The 26521-nt window shown below is 36.8% G+C and overlaps 3 protein-coding genes across 4 annotated transcripts; 2 read left to right on the top strand and 1 right to left on the bottom strand.

The window, feature by feature from the left end:
* The first annotated feature begins 1025 nt into the window (after nucleotides 1–1025).
* LOC128022078 (small vasohibin-binding protein) lies at nucleotides 1026–3573 on the top strand. Its single transcript, XM_052609312.1, has 3 exons — nucleotides 1026–1118; nucleotides 1783–1926; nucleotides 2923–3573. Exons 2-3 carry the CDS (start codon nucleotides 1816–1818, stop codon nucleotides 3007–3009), a joined length of 198 nt encoding a protein of 65 aa, XP_052465272.1. The 5' UTR covers nucleotides 1026–1118; nucleotides 1783–1815; the 3' UTR covers nucleotides 3010–3573.
* A 435-nt stretch (nucleotides 3574–4008) lies between these two features.
* Nucleotides 4009–7307, bottom strand: fbxo2 (F-box protein 2). Of its 2 annotated transcripts, none has more exons than XM_052609309.1 (6): nucleotides 7150–7307; nucleotides 6631–6703; nucleotides 5488–5614; nucleotides 5214–5309; nucleotides 4996–5134; nucleotides 4009–4507 (listed from the first exon to the last, which is right to left on the bottom strand). In XM_052609309.1, the coding sequence occupies exons 2-6, from the start codon at nucleotides 6665–6667 to the stop codon at nucleotides 4373–4375; spliced, it is 534 nt and encodes a 177-aa protein (XP_052465269.1). In that variant the 5' UTR covers nucleotides 6668–6703; nucleotides 7150–7307; the 3' UTR covers nucleotides 4009–4372. The 2 variants fall into 2 exon arrangements, with proteins under 2 accessions (XP_052465269.1, XP_052465271.1); XM_052609311.1 differs by lacking the exon at nucleotides 7150–7307 and adding an exon at nucleotides 6948–7052.
* A 7208-nt stretch (nucleotides 7308–14515) lies between these two features.
* LOC128022076 (PHD finger protein 13) lies at nucleotides 14516–25109 on the top strand. The gene is made up of 5 exons (XM_052609308.1): nucleotides 14516–14676; nucleotides 15389–15429; nucleotides 17074–17175; nucleotides 21132–21819; nucleotides 22805–25109. The coding sequence occupies exons 2-5, from the start codon at nucleotides 15391–15393 to the stop codon at nucleotides 23029–23031; spliced, it is 1056 nt and encodes a 351-aa protein (XP_052465268.1). The 5' UTR covers nucleotides 14516–14676; nucleotides 15389–15390; the 3' UTR covers nucleotides 23032–25109.
* The last annotated feature ends 1412 nt before the right edge of the window (nucleotides 25110–26521 follow it).

The following is a 26521-nucleotide window of genomic DNA, read 5'->3' as shown; positions in this document are numbered from 1 at the left end:
TTAAGTGGCTTTTCCATCCAGTGTTTTTGTTGTTGTTGTTTTTGTTTTTGTTTTTTTTATGCAAAATTACAAAATGGAAGGAAGCATACCTATTGACAGAAACACATTTTGTTGTTCTGGGGCATTTTTACAATTAGGCTATACGACTCCTCTGTTACTCTAACGACACAATCTAAACGGAATAGTTTAGATTCTCTTTAGACATTTTTATGTCTCATTGGATTCTGTCCCTCAGGTATTGGATTAGGCCTTACTAATTTTCATAGGCTAAATGATGATCTGTCGGCCTTCACTGATAGCCTTTTGCAGTTTTTTCCTAGGTGGTCCATTTGTGTCTGACAACCTGACTCTGTCATTCTGGTGATATATGAATGTTGTTGTCATCCAGTGCAGCATTTGTGACAGGCCCGCTCTAGGGGGAAAATGTCTTAAAAGCTCTTTTTTTTATTATGTTATGCATGTAATTTAATATAAACACTGGAATACATTTACATTTCAAAGTGGAGGGGAGGTAAAAACTAGAGTTAAATGTTTCTATTACTATTTCTGAATGATTTAGGGCCTTTGGGGCTGCTATGTAAAATATAGCCTAAGTGAAATTTGGTCTCTAGGTTCTGAAGTAACTCAGTCGTTGCCAAATAAAAAAAATAAAATAAATAACATCTGCTTAATTTAATTTTATACACACGGTAAACAAATTTAAGATTAATTAATGCGCTGAAATGAAATAAGTGTTAGCAAAAATATCAAGGGGTCTTTCAACTTTCAATAGCTGTATAAGACCGACCTCTTGTGGTTGCCTTTAGTTTTGCAAGCAAGAAATGCGTGAAAATATGACACTGTGTAATAAAGTGTAATAAAGAAACTTAGAGTTTATTTAATGTTTTATTTATATATTTTGCAAGTTAAATAAGTTAAGGTAACAGATCCCATGCATAAAAACCTTTAGTTGCCGAAATATAGTCCCGCCGATTTCTTTTGAACCACAGACGCAACGTTAATAGGAACCTTCTGACACAAGCTTCGTTTTCTATCCGGGTTTGTTTATCAGTGACTACATAATCCTGCTAACTGTAATAGCATTTTCTTTGTTTGTTGTTTTCGTTAAAAATTAAAAGGTAAGAGTATGGAGCCCGTTTATTTCCTTCTCTTTTTTGTATGTATTTATTATAGTATACAAGCAATGGCTTTGTTATTTGATAATGGGTTGGTATTTCTAACGGAACTTAAATTACGTGCTATGCTAATAGACTGAAAGCTATGGATTACTATGTCTGAATGAATCAGAAATAAACAATAACGAAAATTAAGTAACGTTACAGACATGTGGTGTTATTTAATTACCTATTCTAGCTGTTTTCAAACTACAAAAACTTGGAAATGAGAAAATAAAAATTAAAAACTGTAATTTACCCTTAAAATTAAATAGTGAACGAGAAAAGATTACAATATTATAAATTAGTGAATAAATAGTACATGTACAGTGCTAAAATTAATAGAGAAAAATTATGCAATAAATTAGAATAATTGTAACTATTTTCCAAAAAGATTTTAACATTAACAATATTAGTTTTAATTGTATAAATTGGGTCTTTAAACAAGAAACTATACGAATGCCTTTTAAATTAAAGGATAGTGGTTCCTTATGAGGATCATTATATTTAGGGATCTGTGGCATGTAAAAGTTTGAAAACCCCTGATCTACAGTGTACTGTTAGCTGTTTGAAAATTGTGACTTGAGTAACCTGCTGTGCTTTATTGACCTTCATTTCTTAATTTCAGTGGAATTATCATCTGGACTTTTCTGTTTCTAAAATGGAGCCAGCATGTCGAAAAGACAAACAGAAGCAGCAAACGCCGACCCGTGGAGACAGAACCAAACAAAAATCAGCCCAGCAGGAGCTGAAGCAAAGACAAAGAGCAGAGGTCACTCTCTGTTCTGATTCTACGTTTAGAAACTTTTGCTTTCTTTGTGCTTGAAAATTATTTTGAAAACATAAAGTATTTCCAAACTATGTAATACCATGGTTATTTGGATGCTACCATGATGGTAATCAAAAGAAGATGGTAATTCAGTTGTGTAATTCGCTGCCAGTCAAAATGAATATGCTTCTATTTAACAACAAATATTTTAACTACAATTAGAGTAAAAAATTACTTTATTTAAACAATTAACAAATTATTTTAACATGTATTATTCAAACAATTAACACGATCCACCAGCTGGAGTGCCCTTGATATCCATTAGAGGGCACTCAATTCCAGTCTACTGCCTTTATATCAGTGACTTCATTCCCCATAATCCTCTGTCTGGTCTCATCAATACTCATTGTTTGCACCTGTGTCCCATTCGGGTTTTTGTCACCCTGCATTTTGCAGTTTTAACTCTACGGGTCAAAAGTGTGTATTAATTAAAATAATTAATTAATTTGGTAAAAATTGTAATATCTGTGAAATATTATTTAAGTTTAATATACATAGTATTTTTTAATAATTTTCAGTATCATTACTCCAGATTTTAGTGTCACATGAGCCTTCAGAAATCATTGTAATTTGCTGATTTGCTGCTCAAGAATAATGTCTGATTATTGTCAATGTTGAATGCTGAAGTTAATAAACAGTTAAAAAAATAATTTTCAATATTACGGTTTTGACTTTATTTTTTATTAATACAGCCTGGGTAACAGAAGAGTCTTAAATAAAACTTCAAAACTCTTAAATATTAAGTTTTAATGTTATCTTGTGGTTCATTGGAACCATCTGTATAAATTCATATGATCAATAATTCATTAACTTGCATTTAATGACTTTCATATTCCAAATTCTTAAATAGTTTTTGCTTATTTCCCTTTAAAATTAAAATAGCTGATTTCAGATCAATTCATTGGAGTTTGTTTGTTCTCTGTTTCTGGTGTGTTACAGATTTATGCCCTGAACAAAGTCATGACTGAGCTTGAACAGCAGCAGTTTGAAGCCTTCTGCAAGCAGATGCAGTCACAAGCCGAATGAGAAAAAACTCATGTCAGGGCAAATATACACAGGTTAGGGTTAAGATATGTTTTTGTATTATTTTAACCCATTTGATAATCAGCCCTTTCCTCCCCTGACATTTAAACCAAAATGTATTCGTTGGAGATTGATACACACACACACACACACACACACACACATACTACTTGAATCTGAGTGTACAATCACATCGCAAATGGCGGTCAGTATATACAAAACAAAAAATATCATAGTACATCATATTTATCAGAGAAGCACCCTGTGAAAAGACATTCATTCACTCTATAGGATGTTCAACATCTGATGGTTTCATTGTTACCTGTGATGTTTTATATGATGCACAATGTTTATTGTCCTGAATATTATGTATGCTTGCACAACTGTATTTTAGACAATTGTTAAACAATACCTATTCACTGAAGGAAAAACAAGATACAGTTGTCACTCTTTTGGTTTATGGTTATCTTATTTGTGACGTGACATACTTTAATGATAGTTAATGTTGTTTTGACCACAAGCAGTTTTTAACACTTTCATTTTTGATTAAAATTTGATTATTATAAATCATCTCTCATCTCGCCTTATTATCCTGCAAGACTTTAATTCAGCAAGGATGTATTTAATTAAGGCTTGTTGCAATAGATTTCTTTTTCAAATAAATGCTGTTCTTTTTAGAATTTCTATTAATGAAGGAATCCTGAAAAGAAAAAAAAAACCTGCATAACTCTTTCCACAAAAATATAAAATAGCACAAGTGTTTTCAACATTGATGATAATCAGAAATGTTTCTTGAGAAGCAAATCAGCTTATTAGAATGATTTCTGAAGATCATGAGACACTGAAGACTGGAGTAATGATGATGAAAATTCAGCGCTGCATCACAGAAATAAATTACATTTTAATAAAACGTTAATACACAAACAAATATGAAATTGATCATGTTTAATTATCTTTTTTTTGTATTGTATTGTATTTTTGAACAAATAAATGCAGCCTTGGTGAGTTCAAAGTTCTTTATTATTTTTAGTGTCATGGGCATGACAGACCTACAGTATTTGGATTTCATATGGCATTAGGAGATTATGCTAATTGCAGATCTGTTGCAAATATAAACTAAATTTGAAGTGCAATACAAGCTTAGTGTGTAGTTTGGAGGAGCATATAGAGGTAGTTAGTATTTGAGACGAAACACTAAAAATAATTCTAATTTGATCTTTTTTTAAAGGCCTAGCATTACACATACACTTTAGGCTGTATATTTAGTAAATATTACACATAGTACAGTGTGTGCAAAACTAAAAGCAAGCTGAGAGAAAATGCTTCTGGTCTTTTTCAGTCAATCATATTTTTGTCTGATTGGTGTTCAGAAGTCTATGGTAACTGAGCTTCCGGTCACTCTCACTCCAAACCAGCCCTGCCAATACTTGGTGTCTTGACCGCCATGTTCAAAAGAGATGAAGCGGAGGCCCGGACCATAATCTGTGAATGTGTGGCTCACCTAAAACAGAAGTGGAAGTTTGCATGCACAAACCTGAGTTAGAACGACACGTTCGATAATAAAGGAATAGTTAAATCACCTTAAAAAAATCATGCAGAAGGGAGCAAAATATACTATATCACTGTAGACTAAACAGCTTTAGGTCCCTTTTTTTAACCTATTAATTTAAATTACATTGCATTGAAAATAACAGAAATGCATGTTTTTTAAATGGAACAGTTAATTGAATCTATAGAAACATTCAAAAAAAATGCTTGCATATGAAGATGAAATTCTGAAAGCTTATAATGTGAGTGAATGAGATGTTTATAACAGTATATAAGATAACTTGCATAAAATACGTATAAATATCAGCTGACTGCAACAGATTTTTCAGCAGTTTACAAATTTGCATATCAAATATGCTCAAAATATATGGCTGTATAGGGTTAAAAGTTAAGTGGCAGTGTTATGGAAAACTGGACTGGACTCAGATTCTGCACTCATACCTTTTTCCAAGAGCAGTCATCACAGTCAGGGTCAATGGTCACTTCATCTGACTTAAATTCAGTGATGACCTCTTTGTCTTCATCAAGCAAAGACACAGTAAGCATATAAATACACCCACAGTCTGTTCGGCTGCAGTACCTACACACACATTTAAAAGAAATGACTGAACGGACCACGTGACGAAACAAAACTCATGCTATTATGTCCTTACGCTTACCAGTCCTCAACAGTGACCGCTGGCTGTGCAATATCTACATTTTCAGGGTCATAACCCTCTGCCAGCACGTCAATCATTTGTCTTTTTATACACGACCTGCAACAGAACAGAAATAGACATTGAAACACACAGATATACAAATGATGAATAAAGACAAGCAGGGAGAGTGTGAAAGAAAAAGACAAGGATTCTTTTTCACCCACTTTTTTTAAAGGCAGAAAAACTCTTATTTTCCCCACCCTCATCTGTTCAGCTACTATTCATTCCCTCTTACTCAAAAGAAGTGCTGAAGAATTTAGTGACTGATTCGTCATTGAAAGCGTGTCCGCAGTCCCCCGGCATGTCTTCTGTGCGCCATTGATCGCCTCCATTCTCTATCAGCTCCCAGTGTTCCAGATCCTCTGGTGAAGAAAGTTTTTTTTTTTTTCAGATATTAAGGTAGCTGAAGTACATTTTACAGATCTGTTTATTTTATTTAGAGCTGACATGTGATAGCAAATGAGTTCATCTTTAAGGGATACTCCACGCCAAAATGAAAACTTTGTCATTAATCACTTACCCCCATGTCGTTCCAAACCCGTAAAAGCTTTGTTTGTCTTCGGAACACAATTTAAGATATTTCGGATATTCGCGAGACAGGATGCATTTTCTATTTGTATTTACACTTTGATTTGAAAGAAAACAGCGCATCCTTGTGGCGCAGCTGACACAGAAGAGCGTAAGTTGCCTGCGTTCAGCTCATATTCTCTAAAACGGCGCTACAGTGATGTGGAGAGACAGAGGAGACAAATTGTTGAATAAAGTCGTTTAATTCACATGTAGAAAGTATTCTCGTTGCTTCATAACGGTATGGTTGAACCACTGATGGCAGATGGACTATTCTGACGATGCTTTCCGTACTTTTCTTGACAATGTATCTTACTTGGCAGTCTATGGGACAGTAACAAGCCTTCCGGGTTGTCATCCAAAATATCTTAAATTGTGTTACGAAGACGAACAAAGCTTTTAAGGGTTTGAAACGACATGGGGGTAAGTGATTAATGACTAAATTTTCATTTTGGGGTAAGTAGACTACTGGTAAGTTTTCATTTTTAAATTATTTTTAAGGCTGCATTTGATCAAAAATACAGTTTTCAGATCTTTAAAAATCTAATATATTTTAATATATTCCAATATATTCTATATTCTTATATACTCTAATATGCTGATTTACTGCTCAAGAAACATTTATTGTTATAATCAGTGTTGAAAACAGTTGTGCTGGAAAAATAGAAAGTTCAAAATAACAATTTACTTGAAACATTATACATTTCTTTAAGGTCACTTTTGATTAATTCTTCCTTTATAAAAGTATTAATATGTCTCTTTATTTTATGTCTTATTGACTTTTTGAACAGTAGTTTAAATGTCGACTTACCATCTCCATTGGGATTTTTTAAGAGGTTTCCAGGCATGCTGCTGAATCAGAAAGATTTCTTCTTTTCAGGTGACTATTCAGAGAGAATGAGGGCAGATAAATTAGTGTCAACTGAAAAGCGGTCCTTTTCAGCATTCATGCACATGAGATTGATTCCATTTCCTGGACGCTGCAGTAAAGCTGGAGCGTTTACCCTTTAAGGATGTTCATCACCAGGAAACCATTGTGAAAGAATACATAAATTAAAGCCCACAATCAATACTTTGCTAAAGCTGACATCTTTCACCACAAGTATTAACATCCGTTATGAGTCTTACAGTATATGCTGTCATGTGGTGTATTTCTTTCTGGGTTGACTGCTCCCTGTAGCTCTAGCTTAGCCCTTTTCAGAGAGCTAACTCATGTTTCCTGCTGTAGCTCTGTTCAGCGTAAGGGTGGGATCTTTGCACACACACGAATAAATACATCACAGCACACACATAAATAAGCAGTGAATAATATATATTGTCCAATACTTACAGTGAGTGGAGTATCTCTTGAGTCTGTCCTCTCAGTTTAATGTGTTTTTGGTGAGAGAAAGCTTCCTGTAACCTGATCTCTCTCTGCAGACTTTTCACTGATTGGCAGAATGAGGCACATGGGTCATCCTGCATCAGCTGTATTCACGGCTGACGGTTCTGCAGAGCACAGCACAGCACATGCATGCATTAGCACTAATGTCACTCACTTTATAGAGGACATTCACAAGTGGCATACCTGTACAGAAAACAGACAACAAAATAATTCCATCTTAATTTTTCAGGATCCCAAACTACGGAGCTCTGTACATTACCTGCAGATTTCTTGTTTACATCGTGTCTACAGTTTTACCCTTTTAACGAGGGAATTCACAAGCTTTATTAACAAGGGAATTCACAAGCTTTATTAAAGCTCAAGCTTTATTAAAATCCCTTGGGATATTTGGATGCAGCGAAACACACACACACATATACATATTTATTTACATGTGGTCAAGTATGGTGACCCATACTCTGAATTAGTGCTCTGCATTTATCCCATCCAAAGTGCACACACACACACACACACACACACACACACACACACACACACACACACCATGAACACATACCCAGAGCAGTGGGCAGCCATTTATGCTGCGTTGCCCAGGGACTTGGGGGTTCAGTGCCTTGCTCAAGGACACCTCAGTCGTGGTATTGAAGGCAGGAGAGAGAGAGTGCTGTTCATTCACTCCCCCCATGACAATCCCTGCAGATACAAGACTTCAACCCGCAACATTTGGGATACGAGTCTGACTCTCTAACCATTAGGCCACAATTTCCTTTTAGTACCATTTAATAACAGAATTGCTCAGGGGACAAACAAATCTTTATATCGGTTACCTTATACCTTCGGTAGTCTATAACGAGAACCTGAAGAGAGCATGGAAAACTCTGAATAGAAGTAATGGTCTCTGTCCAAGAGCACAGATCGAGCCCGACATAGAACATTTCTGTTGAACAAAAAAATGACAAACTTCTTTGTTCTTTACCTATAATCTGCCCACTAACTGTAATTATTCTATTTAACCCATTCTGTGTTTCACACTGAGTTTCCCAAACCAGCAGCTAATGGAAGAAGGACAGCACAGCTCAATGTAAGTCAGATGTTGAATTGAGATGTCATCTGAGGAAGATTCATTCACTTGTTTGTCAATATGTACCCACACAGAGAATGAGGGAAAGTTTGGTCAGATTTTATTTTGAATGTTCATCTAATCTAATTTTTTAAGTGATTTTTCTTGTTTTCTTTGGATTGTTTGACTACTCGAAAGAGAAATTAGAAAAATATAACTACTACATTTGTGTTTCCAGGCAACACATCCCTTAACCATGGTTTTACTACAAAACAAAATAAATAAACAGTTTTGCTACACTTACCATAGTTTTACTATTTTAAAGTATTTGTAGTACAACTGTGGTTATACATTTTTTTTTAAAACGGTTCCCATGCTGGGGGTAATTAAGTTACATAATCAGATTACTTTTTTCAAGTAACTAGTAAAGTAATGCATTACTTTTTAATTTGCAAGAAAATTTGAGTTACTTTTTTCAAATAAGAAAAGCCAGTTATACTTTGTTTTCTCATGCATTGACTGGCAGCTCTTCTTTCCTCTTCTGTGTTGAAAGAAATCAGGAGTAAATGCAGATGCCTTGTGTGCACTGTGTGAACTTGATGTTACTGTAGTTTTGAACATGCATTTACTCATCTCACTCGCACAAAAACAGATTCAGTATTCCTCAAAATAAATCAAAACAGTCAAATGAAAACTCGGGACATGACACAAACATCTTTGCTGCTGACCTTCAATGATCTATCCATACTGTAAAGCAAAGATTACTTTAGATAAACATAACTATTTTTTTTTCCTGAATAGAGAAAAATGAGCCCAAGCCAGTGGATTACTTTCTATAAAAGTAACTAAGTAATGCAACTAGTTAATTGCTTTAGGAAGCAAAACAATATTGTAATTCAATACATTTAAAAGTAACACTCCATCAATATGATGAGCTGCAGCTCATAATACATGTTAGATGGAAACATTCTGCATTATTTATGAGGAAGTTTGTAGCTTAATTAAATATATTTCAAATTGTTTGATCACTGAAGTTCAGTTGGTGACAATTCAATAGGAAATCAGTTTAAAAAAAACATACAGTGATCTCATACCATTGAAGTGAATGTTCAATGTATCAGTATTTATTGAAATAAATATTTAAGAAATATTTTTTTTTTCTGATTGCATTAGTATATATAGAGTGGTAATCAATTAAAAAAGAGCAAATGGAAAAAGCAGATGAACACAGAACAGCATAACAACATAACAACTGAAAGTTAAAGAGGGTGATGTATCCAAATAATCAAAGTTGTAATATTTTCCTTGATTTTCATATCCATCTATTTGTTTGTGGTTTATTCATCATACATTAATATTGTTGCGTCCTAAGACTGCGTCCTACAAAATGGTGACGGGTTTACACTCAGAGTCAACTGAGACAGACACTGAACCATATGTGAAGAAAGCCATATGACCGCTATGTCCTATCAACCTTTCTTACTGACTGGTTCAGTGTCTGTCTCAGTTGACTCTGAGTGTAAACCCGTCACCATTTTGCGAGACACTGGGTCAGTTCAGTCATTTATCTTAGAAGAATTATTGCCCCGGTCTACCGAGACTTATTCTGGTACAGACGTGCTTATACGTGGAATTGGAATGCAGTGTATAAATGTTCCTCTTCACAATGTCTACTTGAAATCAGACCTTGTAACCGGTACTGTAAAACTTGGTGTACGTTCTCAGTTACCTGTCGAGGGAGTGGGTGTGATTCTAGGAAATGACTTAGCTGGCGGCGAAGTTTTTCCCCGACCAATTGTGGTCCATACCCCTAAATTGTGTGATCAACCTGACCTAGCCCGTCAATTTCCTGCAGCTTTCCCTGCATGCGCTGTGACACGTGCCCAGTCGGTTAAATTCAGAGACATGGTGGATCTCTCTGAATCGTTTTTGGTGTCGCATGATGAACTTGTGGAGGATAACAAGGTAGTAGAGGCAGAAGTTTGCCCTATTTCCGAGAACGCAGTTACAGTTCCTTTAAAAGTTGGTAGGGAACAATTGGCTGTTGCACAGAAGTTAGACATTTCATTAGTGAAATGCATTGAAGCTGCTGTCCCCCTGAGCCAAGTGGCTAATGCTAAGGTAGCTTATTTCTTTGAAGATACAGTGCTCATGCGTAAGTGGAGGCATGAAACTCACAAGGATTCACATGAATCGAACCAAATTGTATTGCCAGCTGATTATCGAGAGCAGGTGTTAAAACTGGGTCATGAACATGTGCTATCAGGGCATTTGGGTGTCACAAAAACCTTTCGTCGAGTTTCCCGGTACTTTTATTGGCCTGGATTAAAATCCGATGTGTCTAAGTTTTGTAGATCATGTCCTGTATGCCAATTGGCTGGGAAGCCCAATATAAATATACCAGTTGCCCCTTTGCAGCCGATACCAGTTATGAGAGAACCTTTTGAGCGACTCCTTGTCGATTGTGTTGGTCCTGTACCAAAATCCAAGTCAGGACATGAATACATTTTGACCATCATGTGTACCGCGACACGTTTCCCAGAAGCGATACCTTTACGTTCAATTAGAGCCCAAGTGGTAATTAAAGAGTTGGTGAAGTTCTGCACTACCTTTGGTTTGCCTCGTGTTGTGCAAACTGATCAAGGGTCTAACTTTACATCAAAGGCATTCACTCAGACCCTTGCTGAATTGGGGATTAAACATCAGCTCTCAAGTGCGTACCACCCTGAGTCGCAGGGCGCACTTGAAAGATTTCATCAAACCCTTAAATCCATGTTGCGCTCTTATTGCTTAGCCAGTGGGAAGGATTGGGCTGAGGGTCTTCCATACCTCCTGTTTGCTGTTCGTGAAGCAGAGCAAGAGAGTATTGGGTTTAGCCCCGCTGACCTTGTTTTTGGGCACACTGTGCGTGGTCCTTTGAAGTTGCTAAGTGAGCAATTATTAGCTAAAGCTTCATCTCCTGTGACTGTACTTGACTATGTCAGCACTGTTCGTGAGCGATTGCATAAGGCCTGCGAACTTGCTCGAGAACACTTGGTTATAGCCCAGTCAAAAATGAAGACCCGCTATGATAAGAGAAGCATGAGTCGTAGTTTTCAACCGGGTGATAGTGTTCTTGTTCTCTTGCCTGATCCGGGTTCTGTGTTCCAAGCTAAATTCTCGGGTCCTTATGAAGTCAAAGAGAAGCTCAGTGACACCAATTATGTCATTCACACTCCTGACCGCAGGCGAAAGACCCGTGTGTGCCATATAAATATGTTGAAGCAGTTTATTGTGCGTGGTGAGAAATGTGTTTCTTCCCTTGTTCCATCTGTGGCAGTTGCTTCTGCTGGTGTGATTCCAGAGGATGAACCTGTTGGGAAGGATGTGCAAGTTGTAGCTAAACGGCTTCAAAACTCTGCCATATTGAGTGACCTGCAGAGCTTTCTTGTACACCTGACAAAAGAACAGAGTGAGCAGATTATTCGAATGGTTCAGGACTATCCTTCAATCTTTTCTGACGTGCCCGGTAGAACAACCATGCTAAAACATGATATTGTGTGTGAATCTCTTCCAGTTAAGCAACATCCTTATAGAGTAAACCCTAAAAAGCGTGACATAATGAGATCTGAGGTGGAGTACATGCTGCAGCATGGAATAGCAGTGCACAGTCAAAGTCCATGGAGTTCGCCCTGTTTGTTAGTGCCCAAATCTGACGGCTCTTATCGTTTCTGTACCGACTATCGTAAGGTTAATTCCTTAACGAAACCTGATTCTTTCCCTCTGCCTAGACTGGAAGACTGTGTTGACAGGGTAGGCTCTGCTAGGTTTGTCACTAAACTAGACCTGTTAAAGGGTTATTGGCAAGTCCCCCTAACTTCAAGGGCATCTGAGATCTCTGCATTTGTCACGCCTGAACACTTCCTGCAATATGAGGTGTTAGCTTTCGGTATGAGAAATGCTCCTGCCACCTTCCAGCGCCTTATGCAGGTGGTTTTGACAGGAGTGCCAAATTGCGATGCGTACTTAGATGACTTGGTCATCTATTCAAAAACTTGGGAAGATCACGTCAAAACTTTGAAGTTAGTATTCAGTCGCCTGGCGGCTGCCTCCTTAACCTTGAATCTTGCCAAATGTGAGATCGGAAAAGCTGTGGTAACCTATCTGGGGAAACAAGTTGGCCAGGGTTGTGTCAAGCCTGTTGAGGCCAAGGTTGCTGCCATACTTGAGTTTCCTACACCCCGTAACAAGCGTGAGTTACGCCGGTTCTTGGGTATGAGTGGGTACTATCGGGGATTTTGTTGTAATTTCTCCACTGTCGTGTCACCCCTCACAGACCTTCTCAGTACTACAAAGAGTTTTAAGTGGAACCCTGAGTGTGATCATGCTTTTAAGGCCGCAAAAGATCTTCTTTGTTATGCTCCAGTGTTGTCTGCCCCTAACTTTGATTTGCCTTTCAAACTCCAAGTGGATGCCAGTGGTACTGGTGCTGGGGGAGTTCTGCTGCAGGAGGACTCCCATGGAATTGACCACCCTATCTGCTACTTCTCCAAAAAGTTCTCGAAATGCCAGCAACGCTATAGTACAATTGAAAAAGAGGCCCTTGCTTTGCTTCTAGCTCTTCAGCATTTCGAGGTTTATTTGGGAAGTAGTGCCATACCTATTGACGTGTACACTGACCATAACCCACTGATTTTTCTCTCCCGCATGTCCAACTCCAATCAGCGTTTGATGCGCTGGGCCTTAATTATCCAGGAGTATAACCTTAACCTCCAACACATCCGTGGAAAAGACAATGTGGTGGCGGATGCACTTTCTAGAACTGCAGATGTGGAGACTTAAGTGGGTTGGTTAACCAAGTCAGGTTTGAATTGCACTCCTATGGGTGTTCTAGGAGTAGTTTATTTTACAATCTGTGGGTTGTAAAAATTTAATGTTGGGGGTGTTGCGTCCTAAGACTTATTTTATTTGTAATCATTTAATGTGCTTTGTGGTCTGTTTTTGTTTCTCCTCATGTCTACTGCCACCATGCTCATGCTGGTGATTGGGATCACCTGTCGTTGATTTGCTGCCCATTAACCTCAGCTCCATTGATTGGCTGCAGTCGGGAGAATGTCAGCATATAAAGCCAGCACCATCTCACAACAAGGAGAGAGGGGAGAGAGAGAGGGTTGTAGATGCCAACTTGCCATATGGACTTCTTTTCTCCTTGTTCCAGATAGCGTCATCTTATGTTGTGGAAATCTGTTAACTATTGGGGCAATTGTAGATATAGTTTGAGATTTATGGTTTTGTTTAGAACTTAAGGTTTTCTTTTAAGGAAACCTGTAGGGAGGTGGGTGCCATTTTTGTTTGAATCTGCTTTTCTCCTGGTTATGGGTAGTTAGGGAGAAAGGGAAATTTATTTGTTATTTATTTACTCTTTGTTTCAATGTTTAGGTAAGTTATGGTTAAAGCTGAGTTAGAAACCTTTTTGTTTGTTTTGTTGGCCTTTGCCCCCTCCTGAAGTTTGTTTCCTCTTATCCTTTTTCTTTTTGATTCAATAAATACTTTTTCTAAGTTTACTAGTTTTGGGATGTGTTACTGGGACTGGAGATAAGAAGGACCTGTGCTCTTTCTCTCTCTCCAAAACTTTGTTACTGCTATGCCTAGTTCCCCTAGATGAGCTTAAAGATAATAAAGCTAGCACGTAATAATATTCATATATTTACTACTCATTCATGTTTATCTTTTGTTTTGTTTGATTTATATCCGAAATGTAATATTTGTAGTATTCTCCAAGAATATGTATGTTGTACTCACATTTATATGTGGTAGGAAGATGCATCTTCTTTACTGGTGGTTTGATAGATATTGGAAATCTTTTAATTACTGTCTGAGTAATAATGTTTCTATAATAATTAGTTATTAACGGTAGTAGATGTTCTTTTCCAGAAACTGTTTTTGTAATTTGAAAAAAGCCTATGATATTTGAAAGTGCTAATTTTAGTTTATAGTTTAACACATAACTGGAAACATCATAATATATTTACTTGTCATTTAATGATTATCACGATTTCATCTCAGATGCTGTAAACTTTGAAGCAGTTATTTAATTTATTTATAATTTTTGACAACCATATCTGATATCTGATTAAATTTGATATATTTATATGAATACAATTTTAGATCAATAAATATACTGAAGTAAATTTCTTGTCTAAAATTCAATGCAATAGATGGGTGATTCATTATGAATGCAATATGGGACTTTTATTTTGGCAGATGAGACGATCTGTCGGTCTGGGTTTTACCCATCAAATCTTCATCACATTCGGTCATATATCATCACTGTTTTCCATCACTACCGCCTCTGTCATCGCCTGTTTTTCGATCCAGGATAATTATCCGCCTCTTTACCGTAGAGTGGTCCACTATCTGTGTTTCAGCAGCAGGTAAACGTGAATAAAACACCATAAACACAAACATCGGTCACAACAATGTTAGCATGACGGCTAGCCAATTACCAAGGGGAGGAAAAAAGTGGATTAAGTTTTGTTTAAAGACATTACAATTCAAGGTAGTTGGGGATTTAGTTGTGTAATCGTTTATATCTGTCGTAATTGGGGTGTAATGGTCAATATAGTGTTATTAAACATAATATATCAGGTCTGTAGTGCTAGCAGGCTAACAGAGCTCGAGGACTGCCCATCAAAAAAAAGAATAAAAAGCGTAGTTTATTTAATAAAAGAATCCGAAAACATAATAAATCATTTATTTGAGTCAAATCACATCTGTCGAGAGGAATATATTAAGCAGTCAAAAGAGTTATATCTGTTTTTGCAGTTTGTGTAACGTTAGGTGTGGAGATAAGTGACGTGTTTCTGTGCATTATACACTCTCATAAATTCCTTTTTAAAACTTAAATTTGTCTGACAAGTTTTTTCTGTTTAGTGATTGATGAACTCAACAGCTTTTAAGGCGTTTAACTTGTTGGATACAGTCAGATGTCATAGCTAGTACATCAAAACAGGAAACTTGATTTAATTGTAACGTTAGTTTTGTGTTATTGTAACGCTGTTTTGAAGTCATATTTGTCATTATGTGAATCGCATGTGGTATAAAATATGACCGTAAACTAAAACGGATTTTTTTTTTACATTACAGAAATGGACAACAGCTCAACGACTTGTCCGTTTGACACACAGGTAAAAAGATTTTGATTTTTTCATTTAATGTTATTTCAGATTATGCCCGTCTTTTCAGTAATTCTGCATTAATATATGCTTCGATGAATCCTCCATGCGCATATAGTATGTTAGCTCAAAATAGGATTTCCTTGTTAAACACTGTAACGTAAACGGTTACGCAATATGTGATCATCACATCGAAAAGGTATAAATAACGTTACATGTTTTATTTTAGTACTTTTACTAATTTTTTACTAGTTTGGCCTCTTAGAATTAACTAAAATCGTGAAAGGAAGAGATAGTGGCATTGTTTTTAGGCGATCCCATTAGCAATGGCTTGCTAACTCATCAGTTCATTAGATGCGGTTTAGCTTTATTTAATTAAAGAAGATCCGAGTCGTTTTCGGCTTATCCTCATCGTTTTCACAACTTTGATTAGGGATTTATTTTGTTCCGTTCGTTTTCGTTCTCGTTTGGGCTGTTAAGTGTTTTGTTGGTGTGCATCGAGTTGCTAAACAAGCCTTTTAATGTGCGGTCACATTGTTAAATACGTTTTTACACCAAACATGTAGTTTTGTCGAAGCAGACGGCGTTTATGTGCATTGTGGTATGTTACATTGTTGTCGATCGTGTAAATAATTACGGTGATGTGTCGTTTTCTCGTAGTTGTCAATGTCGAATATTCGCTCAGTTGAGAAAGCCAGTGCGCCACTGCGCATGCGCGCGCACACAGCTTGTCTCTTACAGCCTCCTACTGGAAAAAGTAAAGCAGAGACTAGAGATTTAAGTGTGTGTGTATACACTGCTGTTTAAAAGTTTGGGATCAGTAAGATTTTTTAGAAGTATCCTCTGCTCATCAAGGCTGCATTTATTTGATTAGAATTACAGGAGAAAAAAACAGTTATGTTGTGAAATATTATTGCAATTTAAAATAATGGTTTTCCATTTTAATATATTTTAAAATGTAATTTATTGCTGATATCAAAGCTGAATTTTTCAGCATCATTACTCCAGTCTTCAGTATCACATGATCCTTCAGAAATCATTGTTATCAATGTGAAATCAATGTGTTAAATTAATAAAATCACAGGTAAAAAAATAAATAAAAATAAAAGTAAGCATTAAAACGGTTTCCAAAACTGACAATAAATTAGCATATTAGAATGATTTCTGAAGGATCATGTGACTCTGAAGACTGGAGTAATGATGCTGAAAATTCAGCTTTGCATCACAGAAATAAATGATATTTTAAATTATTTTACTTTATTTAAAATGGTAATATTCTTTTGGTCAAATAAATGCAGCCTTGATGAACAGAAGAGACCTCTTTTAAACACATAAAAATCTTATACAGATCCCAAACTTTTGAATAGCTTTTTTTTTTTTTTTTTGCAAATTTAAGGCCATGTAGTCTTTCACCAGGTATCCTGCTATATGATTATTTTAAAATTATGATATGCATCCTGATGGCTTAAACATATACCATTGATTTCTAACCTTGTGTAGTCAATAAGTAAACCATTCTATGTTGATTCTTCTGTAAACACTTTAAAAAAACAACAACAACAACAAAAAAAGCGTCAGTGACTCAGCCAATAGCATGTGTTTAGGGTGGGACTACCTGTTTTTGTAATGTCATTATTGATGTTGTTTTTATTGCAGGGCTACAGTTCAGCATTTAAGCGGAAACGGACAGTGGAAGATTTCAACAAGTTCTGCACTTTTGTGCTTGCATATGCCGGTTATATTCCTTACCCACAGGAGGTGAGTATTGTCTTGTCTTAGTGATGTAACTGAGAGGAGATCGTCATAAAAATGCTACTCACTGTGTTTGTACATTTGATAGAAAGTGCTGCAGGGTGAAGCGGCCTTGCTTTCCTCAAGATCGCTCTGACACTTCACCTCCAGAGTTTCCTATCCTTGGCAGTGTTGTAGCACTGGGTGTTCATGGGATTTTTTTTTTTTTGGTGGCATGCCTCTTATGAGCTGGTTTGCTGCTGATGCTCTTGTTTGATCCACAGAAATGGTGGTGGCTCTTATGTCACGGCCGCTGAGAGACAACCACCCTCCAAAAAAACCTCAGCCCTCCCTCCCAGGGTAAGAGGGCCACTCCAGTCTCCTCCATTCTCATCTCAGACCCTGTCTCTAAGTGCCATTCTTCACAACAGCAGTGTGTGTGCATCCACAAACACTTCAGTTTCAGGTCTTCCCTTTAATGGATCCTTCAAATGGATGGAGGCTAAATCGAGGCAACTCTGTTGCAGGGATATGCATGGGGGCCGATAATGACCCCAAGTGTTCCAAAACCCAGTGAGCTGCCTTCTAAAGGCCATAGTATACTTTGGTTTTTACGCATACACAAGGATCTGTGTACAATGTGCATAACGCAAATTTCGTCACCAGAATGGTATGCGTGTACTGTATGCACAGGTTGCACATGGGCATTGGTTTTGCCCTAATTAGTTGTTCCACAAGGTGACAACACTATCCCAGGCTGTTGTTCCACAATGGAAAACAAAACTAAAGAGATGGAACAACAACAAAATAGCGGAAGCTGCAACACCAACAGATGCCCACATTGACAAGAGCTTGGGGGAGAGGGTTGTGAGATTTTTGAGGGATAAGTAAAAACCCAGGTCAAGTTATCTGTAGTTATATAGTGGTTTATACAATGCAGATTGTTTCAAAGCAGCTTTACTGGAAAATATCCATTGAATCAATAATGCAAATGTCATTGAATATGAGACAAATTCTAATTCTGCTGTAAAGCAGGTTTAAATAAACTGAAGTGTCACTATTCAGCTCATTCAGTAGCTAAAGTTCATCAGTTATAAATCAGGTTCATTTTCAGACAATAGTTTTGCTATTCAGTTCAAGTCAGTTGATTCAGTTTAGTGATCGGTACTGGAAGAAAATTCAGTTGTTGTTTTTCTGTCTTTTTTTGACAATTTGGTTTGTAATCTGGTTTCCATGTTGTCATCTGAGCATTGGTCATCAACAAATGTACGTTTGCCAATATCTTATTAGAAATTTCCCAATTTATTGAGCTTGTTACAATGCATTTCTGGGGGTGCCTTTCTTTCTGAAGATATCTTGTTTTTAAAAAAGCTTTCACATCAACAGATGCATGTTGTCTAAAATGATGTCTAGGTAGGCAGCTCACTATGTTTTGGAACAGCTAGTGCTTTCATAATGTCTTTTTGCTTCCTTTCAGCTAATTTAAATGTTTTCAGAAAGATAATTTGATTATTTAGTTCCTCTAATTCAGTCTCACATTATTATTTATTTGCTTACTACTTGCTTTGTTTCCACAGGCTACTGAGCACAGATGAGACATAGCCCTTCATAGCACATGAATAATGATGGCTTTAATAACAAAAACAAAAAAACAACAGTATATGAGGGTTTAAACAGTAGTAAGGGTAGACTGAGATTGACCTGTGAGAAATTCACCAAAATAATCCACCACTGATGTGGGATCCATGTGCTTCTGAGCTCATTAGCTGTGACCAAGAAAGCTGATTACGGTTTGACAGCGAAATGAGGGGGAGGTTTTGAACTCTCTGAACAAACAGTTCATGAACCTGACATTTGTGTGCTTTACTTTTACAGAGTGCAGTTTATTTGTGCAGATGCTTGTATTTCTGAGGACCAGTAATTTGTTTCTCTTAGGTGGTAGTTCTCCATTTTAGAAGTGACTCTACAAGCTTTCCTGGCCACTTTGCTTCTCTTACCCTGGTTTGTAATAGACACTTTATGCTGGTTTTCATGTTATTTAAAGGATAAAAAGGGATAGTTCACCCCAAAATTTAAATTTGATATTTATCTGCTTACCCCCAGAGCATCCAAGATGTACGTGTCTTTGTTTCTTCAGTAGAACACAAATGAAGATTTTTAACTCAAACCGTTGCAGTCTGTCAACCATATAATGGAAGTGGATGGGAATCACGGCTTTACACAAAACCAAATTAAACCATGCGGCTCATGATGATACATTGATGTTTAAATACACGAAATGAGCAGTCCGTAAAAAACTTAACAGTATTTATGTAGTTTTTTTTTACCTTTGAGTGTGCTCTCAGCAGCCGACACATGATGCGTCGTCGTCTTGCTTTACGGCAGACTTATAAGCAGGGGTGCACATCATTTTTTCAGCCTTGTTCTTATATGAGAATCTGGAGATTTGGTTTGGTCCTCACATTGCACATAGTGTGAACTACCAAATATAACTATAAAAAAATAAATTAATTATAGGGACAATATCATTGCAATTTTAGTTTTTTTTTTAAAATATACATTTAAAAAACTAAACAATAAAGTATGATAATACTATATTTTTAAATAAAAAGGGAGTATTAAATATAAATGCAATTATTTTATAGTAAACTTACAAATAAAATGCTAATATTTGGTATTATTATTTTAATTTGAACTTTCATCATTTTCAAATGGAAAATCAGTAAGCTTTTATTTTGGCAGGTTGCTGGCAAGTAAGTATATGCACTTCCGGGTTTAATGCTGGCAACTGTAGAGCGTCAGTAAATTAATATTTGAATATAAATGTTATATAGTACCATTTGTCAATCTGAAATGGTAATTGTGCATTAGCGGTCAACCATGTCAGTACCCAAACGTGGGCTCTGACCTTATTTACAAAGCGCTTTTATTATTTTGTTACGTATGTGCACCCCTGCTTATAAGTTAATTAACGCAAGCTATCTCTCAAGTGGACCATTGACACTTCTTTGAGATTGTAGATAGTTTCAATGGTCAATTTAAAAGATAGGTGGCGGTAATGCTTATAAGTCTGTGATCCGCCATAAAGCAAGAAGAAGACACGTCACGTTTTCTTTTTCTTTTTGACTCTCAAAGCCGTGATTCCCATTCACTTCCATTATTTGATTGACAGACTGCAACGGTTTGAGTTAAAAATCTTCATTTGTTTTCTACTGAAGAAACAAAGTCACCTAACATCTTTAATGCCTGGAGGTGAGCAGATAAACATCACTTTTTTATTTTTGGGTGAGGTATCCCTTAAAGTACTGATTATCCTGTGTTTTACTTGGTGATTTAGTTTATTGTTTGGTACTTAGTGCTGCTGAACTGAACTGGTCATTGATCTAATAAAAAAAAAAAATGCTGGAAATTTTCATGATTGCATGTTCTTACATTTTAGCCTTTATCATACTAAAAAAAAATTCTAAATCTAGCATTGCTGAACTTGCATCATTATTAGCAATATTACAGTCAGTTTGCCTACCTCACTCAGACTTGACTGAAATGTTTGTAGTAAAATTCCATAATGATGCAAGTTTGAGTAGTGTGTGGGATTTAGACATATTTTCAAGTTTATACTGAACTTTTATTCCATGCACCTATGAATGATTCAGGTCCGCAAGGAACTATATTTTCTATTTAGCCTTTCTCATACTGCCAGATGTCAAATGTTCCATCTTAGAGATCTTTATTTAATGTAAGTAGGCATTTTCATCTTGCACCATTGTGGTCTGCATTTCTTGTCATAAATATTGCACCATATCCAGCAGGATTCGTGGATGTGGATGATTTTCTGTTTATTAATTTCACCATAAGTCTTCTTGAAACATGCAGTGAAGTTGTTCGGTCACTGTTTGTTCATCTTCAGACTTCAGACCGATATTTTAATTCAAGAAATTCATTAAAATAGTGGTTAAATGAGTGTTTTCAATCGCTATCCACAGGAGGCGCACTTGAGGAACAGCTGTAGTCCTCCTAACAGCACCGGCAGCACTGCAGACAGCGACGGATGGGAGAACCAGAGGCTGGGCTGCGGCCTCTCATCTCCGGACGAGCCCCCGCCGAAAAACCGCAAGAGCTTCGCTGGATTCAAAAGACCCACGAGCGAGGATTCAGAGCCTCAGAAGCGTCCGAAATCAGCAGGTCTTCTGCTGGAGGGTCGAACGAAAGCCGACAAGGTGAAAAAGAAGAAGAAGCTGAGAAAGTGTAAGAATGAGGAATTGAGATCTTTACTCCCATTTACTTCTACCAGTTTCGAAGGGGAGATATCCAATTATGGATGTACCATCAAAGAAGAACCGGAAGATTACCTTAGCATCCCCGTACCCACCGCCGACATGTATAGAGACCAGTCAACACACACTGGGACATGTTCAAAACCTGCCTCGGGTTCACAGGCCACCGCAATATGCAAAGAGGAGCCTGATGTGGGACGTCCTTGCTGGAACAGTTCTAAAAGCTCAAGTCCAAAGTGGGAGGATGTCGAGAAGCCCTTACAAACTCAAGAAGAGGCAGTAGTCTTGAAGGTAGAAGGTTTTCCTGGTAAAAGGACTGTGGTCCGTCAGGGGAAACAGGTGGTGTTTCGAGATGAGGATGGATCGGGGGATGATGAGGACATCATGGTGGATTCAGGTAAGCAGGACGTTTCAGGCCCTGATAACGTCAAAAAACACATCAAAGTTTTGTTTTCAACTCGAAGTGGGAGTTTAAGGTGTTTACCAGCCAGAGCAAACTTTTCTGGAAAGTTCTGGAGAGTTTATATCTCACAATTTGGACTTTTATAAAAATTTTGTATAAAAACATGGACGTAGTGTCAGTGTCAGTTTTCTGAAGAGTGTTTTTGAAGCTCACAGTGCGCAGAACAGGCCATCGAAAATTGGATCATTGAAAATGGGCAAAAAGCTAGGAGTTGGTTACTGAAGCCACGCCCCCCTTTGTCAACAGCAGTGTCAGCAGCAGCAATCCACCTGTCACTCAACTGTCACGCCCTTAATTATGCAGAACTTTAAGGCTTAATATAATTTAAACGGATGAGTTATAAAAAAGTTCACCCCCTCACAGTTGTCTCGAAGGGCAAAATTATCTATTTAGATCAAAATCATTTTTTGTACTCGGCTGTAAACATTTTTATTTCTGCTGTAAAGTTGGACATTTTAACATGGGGGTCTATGGGATTGACTCCCTTATCAGCCAGGCTCTAGTGGCCAGTCGATGAATTACAGTTTTAGTCATTTTTTTGTTGGCTTCAGGAGAGAGAGCGGGAGGTTCCCGCTTTTTTCACATCTTTCAGTTCAGTTTTTTGGTTTCTGCCAGGGAATAAAAAATATATAAAAATGTAATTCTGACTTTTTTTCTCAAAACTGCAAGAACAAATATCAGAATTGCAAGATATAAACTCTGAATTGCAAAAAAAAAAAAAAAAGTCACAGCTACTTTATTTTTATTTAATTTATTATTATTCTGTTCTTAGTTTCTGACTAAGAAGTGACGTCACCTCAGTTTGTTTTTCGCTTGAAGTATTTCCTTTTGAAGCCTTTCCTTTTGAAGACTGCAGTTGTCAAAAGTAGATTACAATTGTATTCATATATCTTTAAATTGACTGTCTTTCTCTTTGCAGATGATGACTCCTGGGACCTAGTGACATGTTTCTGCATGAAGCCATTCGCCGGGCGGGCAATGATCGAATGCAACCAGTGCAACACCTGGATCCACCTCTCATGTGCCAAAATCCGCAAGTCCAACGTCCCCGAGACGTACATCTGCCAGAGATGCAAAGACTCAAAGTTTGACATTCGCCGCTCCAATCGCTCAAGAGTGGGCTCTCGAAAACACCTTCTGGACTGATGCCGCTCTTCTCGTTCTGCTCATCCACATGTAAAGAGAAACTCGTAGAAAAGTCTTCTTGAAAACGAGACTCAACAAGTTCAGAAGTGGAAGGGATCAGTGACCTGCTTGCTTCACCTGTTTTTGTTTGTGTTTTTAATATTTCTCACTTTCCTAAATGTTTGCGTCAGGGACTCAATACTAGGATGATGCATTAACTGGAGCAGATTTCTGCCGGACAGACAGACAGTTGCAGTTGTGATGGTACACAGCTGAAGTTGTGCTGGAAAGAAGGGACTGAGGTGTCGGATTGCACTTTTTTAAGAACAAAGGGGTAGCTAGAGATTTCCCTTTGTACCCATAGCTTTCAAAAGTATGTTTTTTTTGTCAAAGTATGTATATTATATGAAATATCCATAATATATTAGTGTTCAAGGTGTTTAGACTCATCATTTTGTGTGGATCTTTTCCGAGACCTCCACATGTGTATGAGCGAAAGAGTTCTGTTTGTTGGATAAAGTCACTGATGATTTGGAGTGAAACATCAGAAATGGTTCTTGCTACATTGTGGTACAGTATTTCTTGATTTTTATTTTTTACTTTTGGCAACAAACTTGTGATTAGAGACTATATGCGTCATTTCTATTTCTTGATTTATAAATCCTGATCATTTGTGCATTTTCTGGCATTCATTTTTTGCATGTAATGTTTTACTAAAAAGGTTGATCTTTTTGTCATTTTGTTTTTCTCCAAGATGATGTTTAATATCTTAATTATGATCATTACGTGAGTCATTACAGGTTAGGGAAGGGATGGATATTCTTACTGGGTGAATCTCACAAAAACACATCCAGGTCACATTTCACCCCATGAGTATTTGTATGTTCTCTGGTGATTCTATTTATATTGTAATTTCTGAAAGAAAGAATTTAGCTTATAGTTTTCTCGTGAAAATAGTAATAATGCACATTTTGTGGATAAATATCACTTGGGCATGTTCTTGTCAGGTTTTGTGAGATTCTATGTACTGCCAAAGGGAAGAATATTGTTGCCTGCATATGCTGAAATGCCAAGGTTTACTTAGTAGTAGTCATATTTGCATTCAAAACACTGAAGTGTTATTATCTGGTCCACAGATCTTGGCTTTTCAGCACTTGCTGGCGGAGCTTGCATTCAGAGAAATCATTCATAAGGGTTTAATTCTTGTTAACCACTGGGACCGGTTTAACCTGGATGATAATCAGTTAGTCTGTTTTCATGTTCATAGGCATGCTAAGATACAAAAAATGTGTGATTGGTCCACTCCCATCACAAAAAGCATAGGTTTGTTTCTTAAAGACATTTTTTTTATATACAAGTCTTCTACAAGTAGGTTTTCATCTTCAGAGTGAACTGTTCTTTTAGATGAGACAAACACTGCAGTTAATTTAATATGAATATTTTGTTATGTTAGCTGTCTGCATACTTGAGCATAAATCCCTTTTTTTTAGATTAAGCCATAAAAATGTGGTCCATATTTCCAAAGTAAATCCATTTTGTCTATGATGTTTTCTAAACATATATGCACACACACACACACATATAGGAGACCAATATTGCCGATAGTTCATAAAAATATCAGATAATTTTTGATACTGGCCTGGTCCTTTTTTATGATGAGTCAGTGGACAGTCTCCACAGTGAGTTTTTTTTTTTTTTTTTTTTTAATGCACATTAAAACTGGATATCCTTTAAATTCTTACATTGGAACATTTTGTCTTCCTCTCAGATGAGTTTGGGAAGGTGTTAATTTGTTGGCCTTGAATGAACAAGCTAGCTTTTCATTGTTTTGTGGGAAAAAAGTGTAACTTGTAAATTGAATAGCTTATATTGATGCTTTCTTCTTTTTATCATTTAACATTTATGATGGGATCATGTATGATGGTTCTGTACATTTTGTTTTGTACAATCAATGTGTTTATGTAGTATGGCTGATATTTCAGGAATGACTGTGTGCAAGAAGAACTGCCAAAGTTTGAGCTTGCACTGTTCCAGTCAGTCCAATGAAAGAGAGATGTTTCTGTGAAACTTTGTAAATAAAGAGTTGATTTTATTGACAATTCAAAAGTCAAAAAGTTATTTTTTCATGTTCACACACACACACACACACACACACACACACACACACACACACACACACATATATATATATATACAGTTGAAACCAGATATTTACATACACTTAAGAAAAAAAAAACTTTTTCTTTACTGTCATACATTAAATTAGAGTAAACTTTTTTTGTTTTAGATCAATAAATATGAACATATTTTTTTGCATTTGAGGGAGTTGCAGTAACTTTTTTTTTTTTTTTTTAATCACTTTCGTCAAAGTCAGAAGTATACATACACTAAGTTTAATGTGTCTTTAAACAAAACGGAAACTCCAGGTGATTCAATTCTGAGCTTAGGAACCTTCTGATAGGTTAATTGATTCCATTTGAGTTAATTGGTGGCACACCTGTGGATGCATATAAAGGCACACCTGAAACACAATCTCTTTCTTTGACATGGGAAAATTGAGAGAAATCAACTAAGGCATCAGGAAAAGAATTGTGGACCTCCACAAGTGTGGCTCATCCTTAGGTGCAATTTCCAGATGTCTGAAGGTCCCACGTTCATCTGTTCAGACAATAATACAGAAGTATGAAAAACACAGGAATGTACAACCATCATACTGCTTAGGAAGGAAGGCTTTTTGGTGCGAACCGTGCGAATCCACCCCAGGACAACAGCAAAACACTTTGTAAAGATGCTGGCTGAAACTGGTAAGACCACGTCATTATCCACAGTAAAACCTCCTGTACCACCATGAGCTGAAAGGTTACTCTGGGAGGAGAAAACCATTACTTCTAAACAACCATAAAAAAGCCAGACTACAGTTTGCCACTGCACATGGGGACAAAAATCTTAATTTCTGTAGACATGTCCTGTGGTCTGATGAAACCAAAATTAAACCGTTCGGCCATAATGATAAACTGTATATTTGGAGGAAAAAGGGCGAAGCTTTGAAGCCTCAGAACACCATCCTAACTGCGAAGTATGGGGGTGGTGGTATAATGTTGTGGGGATGCTTTGCTGCAGAAGGGACTGGTGCACGTCACAAAATAGATGGAATATTGTGGATATATTGAAGCAACATCCAAAGAGATCAGCCAGGAAGTTAAAGCTTGGGCGCAAATGGGTCTCAACAATAAAAATACAAATATTTGATTTATTTACCTGCCTGTCAATGCGGCCATAAACCCACATCAGAGAACGGTTGCAAATATGCAAAATGCAAATGTTGAAATAAATATAAATATTAACCTTTTGAGTAATATTTTATTTTAAGGGGTGGTGCGGACGAAACCGTTTGCAAATCCTTGAATTAAATGAAAACGACAACCACAAAACATAAAAAAAAAAAAAAAAAAAAAAAAAAAAAATCAGGTTTATTAAGTATAACAAAGTATAATTGGGGAGAATCAATTAA

This window comes from Carassius gibelio, chromosome A11 (assembly GCF_023724105.1).
Source record: "Carassius gibelio isolate Cgi1373 ecotype wild population from Czech Republic chromosome A11, carGib1.2-hapl.c, whole genome shotgun sequence".
Lineage (NCBI taxonomy): Eukaryota > Metazoa > Chordata > Actinopteri > Cypriniformes > Cyprinidae > Carassius > Carassius gibelio.
This window is presented reverse-complemented; position numbering and strand designations above follow the sequence as displayed.

Excerpts from the sequence above, each read along its gene's own strand:
- LOC128022078 (XM_052609312.1), top strand. The coding sequence starts at position 1,816 with ATGGAGCCAGCATGTCGAAAAGACAAACAGAAGCAGCAAACGCCGACC. Across the intron at positions 1,927-2,922 it reads AGCAAAGACAAAGAGCAGAG|ATTTATGCCCTGAACAAAGT; the intron begins GTCACTCTCTGT and ends GGTGTGTTACAG.
- LOC128022076 (XM_052609308.1), top strand. The coding sequence starts at position 15,391 with ATGGACAACAGCTCAACGACTTGTCCGTTTGACACACAG. Across the intron at positions 15,430-17,073 it reads CTTGTCCGTTTGACACACAG|GGCTACAGTTCAGCATTTAA; the intron begins GTAAAAAGATTT and ends TTTTTATTGCAG. Across the intron at positions 21,820-22,804 it reads GGACATCATGGTGGATTCAG|ATGATGACTCCTGGGACCTA; the intron begins GTAAGCAGGACG and ends TTCTCTTTGCAG.
- fbxo2 (XM_052609309.1), bottom strand. The coding sequence starts at position 6,667 with ATGCCTGGAAACCTCTTAAAAAATCCCAATGGAGATG. Across the intron at positions 5,615-6,630 it reads AAAAAATCCCAATGGAGATG|AGGATCTGGAACACTGGGAG; the intron begins GTAAGTCGACAT and ends TTTCTTCACCAG. Across the intron at positions 5,310-5,487 it reads TTCTTCAGCACTTCTTTTGA|GTCGTGTATAAAAAGACAAA; the intron begins GTAAGAGGGAAT and ends GTTCTGTTGCAG.